Source organism: Artibeus jamaicensis, unplaced genomic scaffold (assembly GCF_021234435.1).
Source record: "Artibeus jamaicensis isolate MK-2021 breed Jamaican fruit bat unplaced genomic scaffold, CSHL_Jam_final scaffold_1964, whole genome shotgun sequence".
In the NCBI taxonomy this organism is placed as follows: Eukaryota; Metazoa; Chordata; class Mammalia; order Chiroptera; family Phyllostomidae; genus Artibeus; species Artibeus jamaicensis.
In genome coordinates this window covers 424,511-440,975 of record NW_026522030.1, presented here as the reverse complement: position 1 = coordinate 440,975, position 16,465 = coordinate 424,511, and the positions used below count along the sequence as shown (strand labels likewise).

Sequence of the window (16,465 nt, the reverse complement as noted above, 5' to 3'; positions counted from 1 at the left end):
TCATAGTGAGACAGTACACACTGTGACTCCGGCATACGAACGGCTGCAAGCTAGAAGCAGGCTCCATGCAATACACGGGAAGCGAATATATTGGAGAATTTGTAGATGGGAGGTAAGGGCCTTATTTGATTCACTGTCTTGAAAATCCGTGTAAAAATACAGCTGGCTTTTTGCTTTTGCAAAGATCTTGTACCAGACACACGAATTTTTCCCTTTTAACCTTCAGAACAACAATTTCTGGTAGGATTTTTATTTCCATTTTACAGTCCAGTAAAATGACGCCCAGAGAAGTGAAGTAACTTGCCCAAGCAGCATTGCTGAGATAACATTCATTCCATACATACTTGGGTCAAGGCAGCGGCTGTTGGGTCTTCAGGAAAGAGAAAAATGTAGTTTAGGATTTCATTGCCAGGACTAGGCAACTGATTGGCTCCAGGTCCTACTCAGAGACTGCTTCCAGTCCCAGCCCAGTGCCCAGTTCCAGGCTTTGAACCTGGAGATTCTGATACCATACACAGAAATCGAGAACCCTGGGGAGGGGCTGCTTTGGAAGAGAAGAGGATGAGTTCCATTTTGGGTGAGCTGGAGATGTCTGTAGAAGGTGTGTAGAAGGACAATGATGTCCAATTTGCAGTGATAAAGGGGGGAGGCTCTAATCTCAGAGAAGAATTTAGATGGAAGGTATGCTTTAAAATGATGTGAAGGGAGAAAGAGAGAGAAAAGAAAGAGAAAGAGAAAGGAAATGATACCTATTTATTAACTTATATTTTCTGATCATAAGCCAAGTGGAAGAGCAAGAATTAAAGGAAATGTAAACCTTAAAAAAATGATGTGAACTCAAGCAAAGAGGTAGAAGAAAGAAGTCTTCTTTCTCCTCCAACGTCTCTCAGTAGAATAAAGGGAAAATAGTTTTTGAGCTCTTAGTTTACGCCAACAACTCTGGGGGTGTTGTTGTCATTATCTCCACTTCGCAGATGAGAAGCTGCCTCAGAGAGGTGAAGGAGCTTGCCCAGGGTCACAGAGGCACAGAGAGGTACAGCCAGGCCTGGAGGGCTCGGAAGCTGTGCTTTATTTGATTGCTTTCAGAGAGAGAGGAAAGGGACAAGGAGAGAACACTGATTTGTTTTTCTACTTACTTATACATTCACTGGTTGATTTTTGCATGTGCCCTGACCAAAGATTGAACTGGCAGCCTTGGTGTATTGGGACCATGCTCCAACCAACGGAACTACCTGGCCAGGGCTCAGAAGCTGTGCTCTAACCACGGTGCTCTCCTGCTTGGGGCCTCTGCCACAGTGGCATCTGTCCGCTCAACCAGCTCACTGGTCTTTGTGTTCCCTTCATTTTTTACTCAGTAGATGTTTCCAGAGCATCGTTTAAAAAAAAACAAAAAAAAACAAAACAAACATGATTCTAAGAGCTGAGGATGCCAAGGCCTTCCTCTTGGAGGATTTGATCAAATAGGGGAGCTGAGGTCCACAGTTATTACTAGGCAAGGCAGAAAGTGCTATGGATCCAACAGAGGTAAAGCAAAAGCCTGAAGAAGTTCAGAGTTAGGAGCAGAGACTTCCAGCCAGTAGGGAAGAATGGAAAATGAATGAAGGAATGCATCAAAGCATATTTATTAAGCACTTGCTACATGTCAGGCCCTTTACTAGGAAAACTGTTACACATTATCAGGCATTAATCTCAGGCTTTCACACATGAAGAAACTGGTTAAATGGTCAACTGGTTGAAGTATCCCTTCCCTGTGCTCCATAGGGGCCTGTCTTCCCCCTGCGTGGCACTTTATTTATATAATTGCTCAACTGTGTCCCCCAATAGACTGTGGGCCTCACCCCAAGGGCAGGGACACATCTGCCTGGATTGCCGTTGTGTCCACATTGTACCCAGCAAACCTGACTTCACAAGACACCTGGTCTATAGTAGATACACTGTAGATATTTATTTGTTGGGAAAAAGGAAGAAACAAAGGAAGGAAAGCAGACAAACAGGTTTAGGAAAGTATCTAAGATGATACGGCTCGGAAGTGGTGAAGTAAGATTCAAACTCACGTATCCTGTCCAAGTTTCATACTTTTCCAAATATCCCACTTGGGTATAATGAGTAGGGTGGGGCTGGTCTTAGCAGCAAAGACGCAGAGCCAGCTGCCAGGAAACCTGCCCTCGCCTCTTCACGGTGCTTACCGTGTGGCTTTGGGCACATCCCTCCCCTCTTTGGGCCCACCAAGGGTATTCTGGGGATGGTGTGAACTTCAGGACAAACTCCATGTGAGGGAGACGAGGAACAGACCAAACTCTGTCCCCCTTCACCAGCCCCTTTCATATCCGAGCTTTTGAGGAAAACAAAAAGGTTTTGTGCATAATATTGCTGGGATGGTAACATCTGAGGACCCTGAGGGTGAGGTCCCCACTTGCTCTCCTGTGGCCACTGGCTGCAACCCTCCAGCTGCCAGCTCAGTGTTTTCCCTTTGATCTTACAGGATGGAGGGCCATGCTGAATACATCCTCCCTACTGAGACAAGATATGTCGGGGAAATGAAGGACGGCATGTTTCATGGCCAAGGAACCCTGTACTTCCCCAGTGGAAGCCGATACGATGCCATTTGGGAAAAGGGTTTGGCTATTAAGGTGATCAGCCCGGAAGGGGGGCTGCAGAGGGGAAAGCCTTAGATGGGAGGACCCCCCCACCCCCCACACACAGACATGTGACGCCCTGCCTTCCCTATCTGGTGCCCTCTTCTTCTCTCCTCTTAATATCCAGGGCTCTGGGGACCTCTCCCTCTGCATACAGAAGGGCCCCTGGAGAGGCCATGATGAGTCTGACCCCTGTGAAACCACTAACTGTGTGACCTTGAGCCCATGATTTCCCCTTTGAGACTTGTGCTCCTGGTCTAATAAATTAGAAACAAGGGTGGTTTTAGTTTCTTATTGCCGCTATTACAAATTACCACAAATCCAGTGCCTTAAAACCGAAACATTTGCCCTACGATTCTGGGAGTGTCCGAAGTCGAAGTAGGTCAGCAGTGCGGCCTCCTTCTGGAGGCTCTGTGGGAGGGTCCGTTTTCTTGCCTTTTCCAGCTTCTAAAAGCTGCCTGTGTTCCTCGGCCCACGGCCACCAGCTCTGACCCCCGCCTGCATCATGGCATCACCCCTCCCTTCGCCTTTGTTATCGCCTTGTGTTATCACCTTGTCTTCTGCCTGACTCTCCGGGCTCCCTCTTATAAGGCCCCTGGTGAGTACATTGGGCCCCCCAGACAGCCCAGGATAATCTTGCCACTTCAAGATCCCCAACTTAATCCCACCCACAAAGTCCCCTTGCCGCGTATAGTCAGCATATTCACGGGCTCCAGAGACTGGCCGTGGGCGTCTTTGGGGACCGTTACTCCGCCTGCCACAATAGTACCAGGCACCGCCAGGTGTCTGTGACAGTAAAGGAGTGCTTTTGCTCAGTATATGTGAGTGCTTTGCTCAGTCCCTGGCACACAGTAGGCACTCAGTAAGTGTTAGTTCCTACTGTTACTGCCACCACCGATACTACTGTCCTGATAAGTCATCTAATCCAAGGATTCTTAACCTGGCATTTGTGGATCACAAATAGAATTCAAGGAGTCGGTGGAAGCTCCTGATTTCTGTTCAAAAGTTTCAGTGCGTGTGGGACTACGCGTTTCCCTGGGGAAAGAATCTGTCACTTTCATCAGTCTCACTAAGGCTGTGTATGGGGCTGGCTCCTGACCTAGAGAAGATTAAGAAACATTCCTGGTCTTCCAGCTTGAAGAATCTAAGCCCCAGGAAGGGGATGTGACTTACCCAAGGTCACACAGTGAGTTAATAGTATTGGAATTTCCACCCGTGTTTCCTGAGGCTTGGGCCAACTCGATGTCTGCGTCCTGGGGCTTCCTTCAGCCCTAAGGCAGCAAAAGCAGAATGTATGTGTTTGGACAAAGGGCCATGACTGATGGCTATGACCTTGTGAGCTATGATAACAATAAGAGAATGATAATAACAACATTGAGTGCTTACTACACACCAGGCACTGTGATAAATGCCTCCCACCTACTATTTCATTGGATCAACCCTATTTAATATGTAGCATTATTATCCTAATTTAACAAATGAGGAAACCAAGGGCTAGAGAGGGTAAGTCATCTGCCCGAGGTCACATTTTATCACATGTTGAATGCCAGGCACGGAGCCCAGCACTGGATCCTGTCACCACAGCCATGATAACTGTGATCCGTGCCACTTCTTCTCTGTGACAGTGAGAAAGCCACCTCTTTCCTTGACGCCTGTCCTTGGTGAAAGCAGGGCCTCCTCAGCGCCTCTGCACGCTGCCTGTCTTCCAGGGCACGTACACCTTCTCAGACGGGCTTCAGTATGATGCAAAGAACTGGCACTACTGCGACAGCTACGATCGGAGGTTTTACACGGAGATCTGCCACGGCCTGAAGCCTACAGGTACCCAGGCACTCAGGTGCCCAGACTGAGAGGGAGACGAAAGTCAAATTTACTGACGTGGGCCGGAGCGCACTGAAGCAACCCAAAGGAGAGGCGGAGTCGAGCCAGGGCCACAGAACACAAAGGAGGTGGGTTCTGGAGCCAGAACAGGCAGACGATAAATCCCAAATGACGGATGGGAAAATGACTTTGCAAAGTGTAAAAATGAACCCCAACTTTCTGAAATCACGTGGTGTAGCTGACAGAGTGTAGAGCTGGAGGTCTGGGTTTGAGTCCAGCCTTCCCCGTTACGAGCTGGGGGAGCCAGGGCAAGGTCACCTCCATGATCGTGAAGTCCCTAGGAGCACCCAGGGCCGGAGGCGGGCTGACCTGAGCTCAAACCCTGCTGCGTGACCTGGGATCAGTTAGTTGACCCGGGAGCCTTCTTCTCTCCCTCTTCCTGACGCCTCAGTCTCCCGTTGTCTTCCCATCCCCAGTCCTCTTTGCCAGCTCCTCATCCCCCAGTTATTAACTGTGGGGACCCCAGGGCTCTCTGGCTAGGCCCTCTTCCATTATTCTGTGCAATGTCCTTAAACAAGCTGATTCGCGCCTAGGCCTTCAGTTACCATCCGCCTCCAAACTGAAATCAAACCCCCGATTCTCAGATTCCTGTGTCCGGTTTCCCCGTCACCTGCATGTTCTCACCCCTCAGCTAGTCGGCACTGAACCCTTCACTTCCCCACCAGCCATGGCGCCCCCGGAGATGCTCACTCCCATTCCCTAGGTCAGCCTAACCCCGCCTTCTTCTCCTCTCTGTACAATCACGGGTCCTGTGGAGTCTGCCTCTTAAGTGTGTTCCACTCCCTGGTTCATTAGACAAGTATTTACTGAGCACCTGCCTGTGTGCAGCTGTTTCTGTCTTCCTCTCTGCCCCTTCCAGGCTCCCGACCCCCTCCTCCCCCCTCCTTCATCTGGTCTGAGATCCCTGCTTGAGCCGCTCTGGGCTGTTATCACTCTGGAGTCACTTTCATCTGGGAAAGATGTGAATCTGATCGCCAAACCCCCACCCCTCACACACTCGCACACACACACACCCTGCAGTGCCTCCTCACTACCCTGAAGTTAAGGTTCCCAACTCTTAAAATGACCTGCATTTTCTGGCTCCTGGTGCACTTTGGGGAGTTGTGGCAATGACATTAACACTTCCTGAGCATCTACTCTGGGTCAGGCTCAGGCTGGGCCCAGGGAACCGAATGCTGAGAACGCAGCCTTCAGCTTCAAAAAGCTGCCAATCTAGATGCCACTTAAGAAACTGGCGAGGGGCTCCTCCTTGGGTTAGTTATGGCAGGGCCTGGACTTTGTCGTGGGCTCTTCTCCCAAATGGACAGAGCCCTGCAGTCCAGGAGCCCCCAACTACAGGCCCCCTGCTCTTGTGAAGCAGCTGGTTTGGCCAGAACTGGGCCTTTGCCAGACTTGAAGGCAGTGTGGTGACCTTCCCCACACCTGACCCTTTTCCTCCTGTGACTCCCGGCAGAGCAGCTGGACCCTGAGCACCCATTTCCTTCCCAGGTCACTCAGCACTCCGCAGACCTCTCCTACAGCTGCCTCTCGGCCCCAGGGCAGGCACTGTTAGGGCTGGGAGAGGTTTAAGGCTGCCCTTCATTTGTCTGAGGTGGCCATGAGCCTGAGGCTTCAGGGAGAGAATGGCTAGATGGCACTCGGCGTGGAGCACGTGCCCAGTAATTGTTAGCCAGTGGTATACCTGTGTTCAGCAACACAGGAGTGCCTGTGGCATGCAGGACCCTGAGCTGTGAGCACGGCGCCAGGCCGGAGGACAGGGAACTGAGGAACCACAGATCACACGAACCCAGGAAATTACTGATCCCACCCCTGTACCCTTTGCTCAGGCCTCAGCATTCAGAGATATACACAGACAGAGTGGCATGACCTGAAAGGTGCACCGAGTCCTCTTTCTCTCATGCTGGGTCCAATGTCCCCAGTCCTGGGAGGAGGGGGTCCAGGCCCTCTCCTCCCCTGACATCAGCAACTTGACAAACGGGTTACAAAACTGGGCAACTATCTGCTTCCTAGCTGGATAACCTTGGGCAAGCTATTTGATCTCTCTGAGCCTCAGTTTTGTTATCTGTAAAACGGGGCCCCAGGGCTGCTGTGAGAGTGAAGGGAAGTAGTAGGAGTCAAGTGTGTAGCAAAATACCTGGCCCCTAATACGCACTCAGTAAATGGCAGCTATGCTGGTAATTTGGTGAGAGTCGAGGTTCTCCAGTACCTGATCCCTGCCCACCTGCCCCTTTCTTTCCTGCTCTTCTTCCTTATCTGTGCCCGGCCCCACAGGTTTACGAGTGAGGCAAGAGGCCCACTCTGGCCTCTGCCCGCACCTTGAATGCTAACCCTCTCCTTATGTGCCTTCTATCCCTATGGCCAACTCTGAGGCATCCTCGGGGTCTCTCTGACTCCAGAAACGTGCCCTTGTCATGGTGTCCCTAGAAATGGAGGATGGGGTCAAAGAAAGAGGGTGGGGTCCAGTGCCCAAGACCCCTCACTGAGCATCACTTCCAGGATGCTCCTCCGGGGCGCTGCTCCTGCTGCCTTTGCTCCAGACCCGCAATGGGGAGCATTAGTCCAACAGCAGAGCCAATATTCACGTGAGCAACTGGACCAAAGTGGGCTTGGGCAGGGGCCGGGGCTCAGTTTGACCTTGGCGGCGAGTTAATTATGCATTGTATCCTTTCAAGGTATCTCTCAACTCACCAATATGGACCCGCCTAGAAAAATCCCTGCAGGCTGTTATGACTGTGGAGATGGCTTCTACAACCCAACCACGAGGGTAGTCAAGGACTACAAGAACCGCTTTCTGAGAAACGCAGGTATGTCTGTTCTGACACTCTGTTGCACGTGTTTTTCTCCTCTCTCATCACGCACAGGTTTGTGCACGTGTGTGCACACACATGCATGTGGTAGGTAGGTGAGAAAGAAACTTTTGATGATAAAAGACAAAAACTGATTATCTGAATGTTTCAGTATTTGAAATTCTCACAACTGTCAGGTCTGTACATAGTCAGAAAGGGAAGGAAAGGACGTTATGGCCTGACTCTGACAAGGGATTAAAGTGCTTATTTTTGCAGGCGCCCCTTCACCTAGTACTTAATGAACACCTACTGTCCGCTAGACACCAGGCTTGGTGTAAGCAGCAAACATGGCAGAGCTGGATGCAAACTCCCTCCTTCGTGGGGCTTACATTTTGACAGGTAGCGGACAAGTACTATAAACAGTTGACTGCATCATGGAATACGCACAATGAAAGGGAAAAAACGTGGCCCTGGATGCTGGGCAGGGGCGGTTCTCAGAGAGGTCGGAATGATTCTGGGGGAGCACAGAGAAGGGGTACCTAATCCAGAATTGGAAATTCCGGACGGGTTTTAAGAAGGAAACGGCAGGTAGCTGAGACCCAAAGGATAACTGAGGGTTGACCACAGGTGTGTGGAGAGGTTTTCTAGCCAGAAGAGACGGCCTAGATGTGAGTCATAACTCACAGTCCAAGAAGCCTGGTGGCCCCTCAGCAGGGGGAGGTTCCAGAACCTCAGTTTGGCAAATGACCACAAGCTGATCGGACTGAGCAGGACTGATTGACAGTGACCAGTCTAGCAGGAGGCCAATTTACAAATAAGAACACAAGCATTTTCCTTTAACACAGTGATTCCTACCCTTTCTCTTATCTAGAGTCTCAGTCCCATTAGGAATAACAAAAACAATGGACCTCTTCCTAGAAAAATGCCCACTAGTGCACAAACGCAAGCATACATGTGTATACACACACATATGTAATCTTAAGAGGTCGATGGTCCCTCTAAAGATCCAAATCAAGAAGCTCTGCAGTACAGTGAGAAAGACACTGCCAGGTAGACCAGAAGGCCCGTCCTGGCTGAGAGCACTTTACACAGTAAGTTTCCCCCACTGTATAAATTAGTTTGGAGCATATTTATGGAACCAGGGTTCCACGGAACATATTTTGGGAATTCTGTGTTAATGTAACCGTTCTTCAGTCGTGGTACAATGCCACTGACTCATGTTCAGCTTTTCCAGTTTTGTCTCACGTGACATCCTGGTCCCAAGGAGATTCACAGTCTAGTAGGGAAACAGACACAAAAACATACAGTTACAATATAATGTGATGTGGGCCGCAGTCGGGGGAAGCCCTAACGGATGAAGGGGGATTACGGAGGAGAACTAATCACCTGGCGGAGATGAAGGGTATCCGTCAGGAAAAAACGGTGCCACGAGTGAGGGAATTTCATAAGCAGGAGTAGCATTCCTGGCTTTCCTGGCAGAGGGAGCAGCGTGTGCCGACACACAAAGGCACAAAAGCGCGGTGTGACTGAGGAATCAGAAATTGTGTTCCTAGACTCCTGTGGGCAAGAGCTGTGCTTGATGAGACACTTAAAAATGCATGATGGGGCCCCCGGCTGGTGTAGCTCAGTGGATTGAGCACGGGCCTGCGAACCAGACAATCGCGGTTTGGTTCCCAGTCAGGGCACATGCCTGGGTTGCAGACCAGTTCCTTGCAGACCAATTCCCAGCAGGGGACGCATGAAAGGCAACCATACATTGATGTTTCTCTCCCTCTCTCCTTCCCTTCCCCTCTAAAGATAAATAAATAAAATCTTAAAGAAAAAATGCATGATGGGAATGAATAGTTGGGGTGCAGGGAATCCCAGGGCAGGGCAATACTCTGTATACTACAGTGATGGGTACCTGTCATCATATATTTGTCCAAACCCATGGCACGTACACCGAGAGTGAGCTCTGTGTAAACCATGGACGTTGGGTGATTCTGAGGTGTCAGTGCAGGCTCATGGAGTGTAACAAATGTGCCACTCTGGTGGGCGATGATGATCGTGGGGGTGGGGACTGTGCATGTGTGAGACAGGAAGGAGGTGGGAAGTCTCTGCATCTTCATCTCAATTTTGTTGTGAACCTAAAACTACTCTAAAAAATTAGGTCTTTTTAAAACATATCGTGGGAAGGGAAGACCATTCTTGGGAAGTTTGGGGAAGGATGGGCACTGATGGTTGTCTAGTCAGGAAATACTTAGTGACCAGAGGCTGCGGGTCTGGCTTTGTATCAGGCATGAAGGTGATAACAGCGCGATAGCATCTTTTGTCTGGGAGCCGGAGAGACAGATGGTAAAATGGGCCCTAATCACATCAAGTTGCTGCAGGAGAACCTAGCGGGGATACCTGAGGCTGGGGGCCGGCGGGCCAGGGAGGTTTCCTGGAAAAGGCACGATCTAATGTGCAGCCCAAATAAGGGCAGACAAGTATAGCCCGGTTGGGAAGAGTGTTACAGGCAGAGGAACAGCACATGAAAGGGTTAGAGATGCAGGAGAACCCTGCACATCTAGGAGCCACAGGTAGTCCAGAAAGTGACGTAACAATGTCAGGGGAAGAAGAGCGAGGGAGGAAGCCCGAGAGGTGGGAAAGGTGAGGGCGGTAGGAAAGATTGTGGGCGTCTTTTCATTTGAAGGCAGGGGAGAACGGGGGAAGGTTTCGGGCAGGTAGATTAGTAACTGATTTGTCCCTTAGAAAGATTTCTCTGGTTACTTATAGAGAAGGGACCAAAGGGGGTTAAAGTTAGATAGAAGATGTCAGGAGAGGGACATCTGAAGGACCCCAGGCCCATGGTGGTGGCACTGAGACCTGGGTTTGAGGTCCTGGACCCCACTCTCATGCTGCCTGCTGGCTGACCCTGCGTCAGTGCCTTCCCTCTCTGGCCCCTTTCTCTTCATCTGTAAAATGAGGGCATTGGGCTGGATAATTTCTAGGGTCCTTCCAACCTTAAGAGTCTGTGATGGAGGAGAAAGGCAGCCAAGGGGTATTTTGGTTCTGATATTATAGGACAGATCAAGTTCAGAGTGCCCTGAAAAACCACTAAAAGGAAGTCTCCACTTGTGGCTACCTAATCATTACCCATGAGTCACCCTGCCAGGGACCGATGCGGGCTTCTGTCCATCTTCTGTTTTCCCCACGGCCCTCCCCCCTGCATTCTGGTCTGTCCCCGTAAACAGTGCTTCCTGTTGGCATCCTGAAAGCACAGGGCTGTGGGCCATGCTGGTTCTGAGGTGGGTGACTAAGGCCATCCCAGAGTAAACACTGTGGCCTGAGCCACTGCTATTATGAAGTGGCTCAGGTGGCTCAGAGCCTGGGATGCTCATTTTATAGGAGGTCACGGGCTGAGGCACCAAGAAGGGTCACCTATGGAGCCTCTCTGAACTGCCTCAGCTCCACCCCCATCTTGCACTGGCTTCTTTTCCCAGGCAGAGAGCTTGCTTTCTGCCTTACTGGGAAGCCCTGGACTGCTAAACTGCAAACTGCAGGCAGGCTTGGCCAATGTGGGTTTGCTAGACCTGGGTTTTTGAGAATGCCTTTCTTAACTGGGAGGGTGATACCTGCTTGCTGGATGACTAAGAGAATTTAAATCCATCCTGCCACTCATTGAAAAGCCTGTGAGTGCCTGAGGCGTGCCAGGCTTTGGGGGTCCAGGCAGGCAGGAATTCTCTGGGAGTGTGGCTCTCAAACCTTTGGACCCTGGCTGGCAGTAAGGAACGATTTATTTCATGACCCGGTATATACTTCAGCACATGCACACATATGTATGTATTCTTTCTACATTCTTTCTAAGCAGCATTCTAAAATGCTGGTTGCTATGTATGAAATTGATTTCACAACCCACTTAAGGGTCGGGACCAGCTGTTGGTAGACCATTGTTCTAGGCAGCCTTCCATAACCACCCTGTCTCTGCCTCGCTCCCTCACCCCCTCCACCGCTCTGTCTGGGTGAGCTGTCTCTTCTCTGTGTCTCCACAAGCCTCACTCACAGCACTTGGCCTGTGATGGTAGAAGTAGCTTTATTTGCCTATTTCCCCAGCTAAGGTAGGAGATTCTTGAGGGCAGGGACTACATGACTATGATTCGTCACTGCGTCCCCTGCACCATACGCAGGTCCCAGGACTCAGAGCTGATCATGAAAGTAGGCAGGCGGGCAGAGGACCCGCCCACAAGTCCCTCATAGTCTCCAACAAATCATAGAAATTCAGCCCCTGGCACATAATAAACAACTTGTTATTTTGAGTAATAAAAACAATCCATCACAGTCGTGTGCCACTTAACAGTGGGGAATATGTTTTGAGAAATGCGTCGTTAGGTGATTTCATTGTTGTGCAAACATCATGGACTGCACTTACACAGACCTAGGCGGTCTAGCCGACTGCACTCTGGGGCTGTACGGTACAGCCTATTGCTCCTAGGCTACAAGTCTGCACGGCATATTAACTTAACAAAACAATGCAGATTAAATCAATCACAAGAGAAAATGATGCAAAGGACACATGGACAAAGCCAAAGGGGGGTAGGAATGAGGGTGGGAGGTGGTGATGTGTGGGGCAGGGGTGATGGTGGGGAAATGGAGACAACAGTAGTTGAACAACAATAAAAAAAAGGAATACCAAAAATAAAATAAAACCTTAAAAAAAGAGAGACAGGGCAAGTATGAGATGCATGAGCACACTCTAAAATAATGATGGGCCTGGCTGGTGTAGCTCAGTGGATTGAACATGGGCTTTTGAACCAAAGAATTGTGGTTCGATTCCCAGTCAGGGCACATGCCTGGGTTGCAGGCCAGTTCCCAGGAGGAGACACACAAGAGGCAACCATACATTGATATTTCTCTCCTTCTCTCCTTTCCTTCCCCTCTAAAAATAAATAAATAAAATCTTTAAAAAAATTTTTAAACATTAAAAAAATAAACTAAAATAATGATTGGGGTGCCTAGGTTGGTACACACATGGAGATACGAGGGTCCCAGCAAAGCAAGAATGGGTGAAGTGGTGGGCAGGGCCAGTGCCAGTGCGGTTTCTGATGGAGTGCTAACTACCTTTCCCCTCCAGCACAGGGCCAAGGGAGGACTACAGTCATCTCATCGCGTAGGGAAGGTCCAGCTAATGAATCTCTGAGACGAGACTTATGTTGCATTCTGGGGGTTATATATGTCTGGCATAGACATATATTTGAAACAGAGTTGAGGTTATTGTGGGTAGGATCCAAGATGGTGGAGGTGGAAGCTATACTTCCCTCTTCCCAGGACCAACTGGAATTACAACTAAATTGTAGGGAAAGCATCATGAGTAACCAACTGAACACTAGCTGGAGATAAACCTTATAACCACAGACAAACAGAAGAAATCACCGCACCACCATGTGACTGGTAGGGATTGCAATGATGTGAGAGGGCTGTTTGGGCTCCCAGGGATGGCAGCTGAAGATCCAGAGGGATATTTCAGCAGCTTGGGGATTCCTCTTAAGAAGCGTGGTATCTAAACCCCTAGCTGGGCTCCCCAGCATACAGTACTACACTCAGAAAGGAACCCAGAAAGGATCCAGCTGTGAAAAGCAGCAGGGTTTCTGTCTGCCAGGGAGAGACAGCTGGAGATCCAGAGACTCTCTTAAAGGGCCAACACACAAAATTTCATTTGCAGCCACTTACTTACCCTGGGCTCTGGCAGAGGGAGTGCAGAGTGGACTGGAGATGCTAGAGGAGAGTCTGGGGTTGGTGGCTCTGGGGAGAGAACTGAAGAGCCTCCAGGATCCTTGTGCTGAGTCACTCCCCAAACTGCAGGAGCCACCCTCCTCAGGCACAGCAAACCCCTCCAAGTGGCATCAGCCTGAGGGGAAGCAAGATCCCTACCCACAGGAATTACTGTGCCCCACCTTGGGATGGTTAACTCCTGCTGCTGATTAAACCCGATTAGTTTAACAACTGATCTTTTTAACAACTCAAGTGGAAAATACAAAAAAGCAGCCAAATAGGGAAGATAAAGAAACAGACTCCAAATAAAAGAACAAGAGAATTCTCCAGAAGAGCTAGATGAAATGGAGGCAAACAGTTTATCAGATAGAGTAATGATTGTAAAGATACTCAAAATCATGAAAAAAAAAAACCCCATAGAAATGCTAAAAAGAACCAGCCAGAAATAAAGACACAATATCTGAAATAAATAATACACTGGAAGGAATAAGGAGTAAGTTAGATGAAACAGAAGACTGCATCAGTGATTTGGAAACAAGATAGAAAAAAACACCCAGGCAGAGCAGCAAAAATAAAAAGAATTTTAAAACATGAGGATAGCTTGAGAAACATTTTGGACAACATGAAGCAGAATAACATCCACACCATGGGAATACCAGAGGAGAAAACAGCAAGTAAGGGATTGATAATTTATTTGAAGAAATAGTGACTGAAAACTTCCTTAATCTTGTAAAGGAAAAAGACACACAAGTCCAGGAAGCTCAGAGAGTCCCAAACAAGTTGGACCCAAAGAGGCCCATACCAAGACATATCAGTCTTATAATTAAAATGACAAGGCTTAAAGAGAAGAAGAGAATCCTAAAAGCTGCAAAAGGAAAGCAGGTAGTTACCAATTAGACTGTCAACTGATTACTCAATAGAAACATTTCAGGCCAGAAGGGAGTGGTATGAAATAATCAAGGTGATAAAAAGCAAGAACCTACAACCAAAGCTACTTTACTCAGCAAGGCTATCATTAAAAATCAAAGGAGAAATAAGGAGCTTCCCAGACAAGAAAAAGCTAAAGGAGTCTGTTAACACCAAACCAGTACTGCAACAAATGTTAAAGGGCTTGCTTTTAAGAAGAAGAAGAAAAAGAAGAGAAAGAGAATGAAAAACAAAAAAACCCAAAGAAAAACAGTTTAATAAAGTGGCATTACATACATATCTCTCAATAATCACCTTAAATGTAAATGGCTTAAATGCCCCAACAAAAAGACCTAGGGTAGCTGAATGGATAAGAAAACAAGACCCATGTATATGCTGCCTCCAAGTGACCCATCTCAGATCAAAAGATATACACAGACTAAAAGCAATGGAGTGGAAAAATATTTTATGCAAATGGAAAGGATAAAAAGCTGGGATAGCAGTACTTGTATCCGAGAAAATAGACTTTAAAACCAAGGCTATAGTAAGAGACAAAGAAGGACACTACATTATGATAAAGGGAACAATCCAACAAGAGGGTATATATAACCCTAGTAAACACTTATGTACCCAACATAGGAGCACCTAATATGTAAAGCAAATCTTGACAGACATAAAGGGAGAGATCAACAGAAAGCAGTTGGGGATTTCAACACACCATTGACTTCAATGGATAGATCTTCCAGGCAGAAAATCAACAAGGAGACAGCAATCTGAAATGACACAGTAGATCAAATGGATTTAATTGATATCTTCAGAGCATTTCACCCCACAGCACCAGAATATACATATTTTTCAAGTGAACATGGAATGTGTGGTTTTCTAGGATAAACCACGTTAGGAAACAAAACAAGTCTCAGTAAATTTAAGAATACTAAAATCATATGAACAATCTTCTTGCTATGAAATTAAAAATCAATCACAAGAAGAACACTGAAGAACACACAAAGACATGGGAGCTAAATAACATGTTATTAAACTATGAATGGATCAACAATGAGATCAAGGAAGAAACTAAAAGATACCTTGAAACAAATGATGAGGACACAACAATCCCAAATCTGTGGAACACTGGGAAAGCAATCCTAAGAGGAAAATTCATAGCATTACAGACCTATCTCAAAAAAAAAATTTAAAAAGCTCGAATAAACAATCTAACTTCACACTTAAAGGAATTTGAAAAAGAACAACAAACAAAGCCCAAAGTAAGTAGAAGAAAATAAAATAGGGTCTAAAAAAACAAATAAAAAAAATACAAAGGATCAATGAATCCAAGAGCTTATTCTTTGAAAAGATAAAATTGACAAACCTTTAACCAGACTCATCAAGAAAAAAAGAGAAAGGAGCCAAATAAATAAAATCAGAAATGAAAGAGGAGAAATAACAACAGAAACCAAGGAAATACAGAGGATTGCGAGAAAATATTGTGAACAACTCCCTGCCAACAAACTGGACAACCTGGACGAAAATGGACAAATTCCTAGAAACATGCAATCTTCTAAAATTAAATCAGGAAGAATCAGAGGATCTGAGTAAACAGATTACAACTAGTGAAATTGAAGCAGTAATCCAAACACTCCCATTAAACAAAAGCCCTGGACCAGATGGCCTCCCAGGGGAATGTTACCAAACATTCTGAGTCGAACTAACACCTCTGCTTCTCAAACTATTTCATAAAATCCAAGAGGGCAGAAGGCTCTCAAACTCATTTTGTGAGATCAGCATTATTCTAATTCCAAAAACAGATAAAGACACTATAAAGGAAGAAAATTATAGGCCAATGCCTTTAATGAACATGGATGCTAAAATCCTCACCAAAATATTAGCAAACTGAATACAGCAACGCATCAAAAAGATCATATATGACCTGGCTGGTGTAGCTCAGTGGATTGAGCATGGGCTGTGAACCAAAAGGTCGCTGGTTTGATTACCGGTCAGGGCACATCCCTGGATTGCAGGCCAGGTCCCCAGTGGGGGCCACATAGGGGGCAACCACACATTGATGTTAAAAAAAAAAAAAGATCCTATATCATGATCAAGTGGGTTTAATTCCAGGAGTTCAAGGTTGGTACAACATTTGCAAATCAATAAACGTGATTTACCATATAAATAAAATGAAGGATAAAAACCACATAATCATATCAATAGATGCAGAAAAAGCATTTGATAAAGTCCAGCACCCATTTATGATGAAAACTCTCAGCAAAATGGGAATAGAGGAGACAACCTAAACATAATAAAGGCCATATATGACAAACCCACTGCCAGCATCATACACAATAAGTAAAAACTATAAGCATTTCCCTTAAGATCAGGAAAAAGACAGGGATGTCTGCTTTCATCTCCCTTATTCAACATGGTACTGGAAGTCCTAGCCACAGCAATCTGACAAGAAGAAGAAACAAAAGGCATTCAAGTTGTAAAGGCAGTAGTAAAACTGTCTTTATTCGTAGATAACATGATTCT

At 47.1% G+C, this 16,465-nt stretch overlaps 1 protein-coding gene across 2 annotated transcripts in view; it reads left to right on the top strand.

Annotated features, from left to right (window-relative positions):
* The first annotated feature begins 32 nt into the window (after positions 1-32).
* Positions 33-16,465, top strand: part of MORN5 (MORN repeat containing 5) — a 32,779-nt gene continuing 16,346 nt past the window's right edge. The window contains exons 1-4 of one of the 2 annotated variants that reach the window (XM_037142187.2): positions 33-112; positions 2,483-2,630; positions 4,346-4,457; positions 7,190-7,321. In XM_037142187.2, coding sequence (XP_036998082.2) covers positions 66-112; positions 2,483-2,630; positions 4,346-4,457; positions 7,190-7,321 — 439 coding nt within the window. In that variant the 5' untranslated portion in view covers positions 33-65. Of the gene's footprint in view, positions 113-2,482; positions 2,631-4,345; positions 4,458-7,189; positions 7,322-16,465 lie in introns of those variants that run through there. The other variant, XM_037142189.2, reaches the window with a different exon arrangement.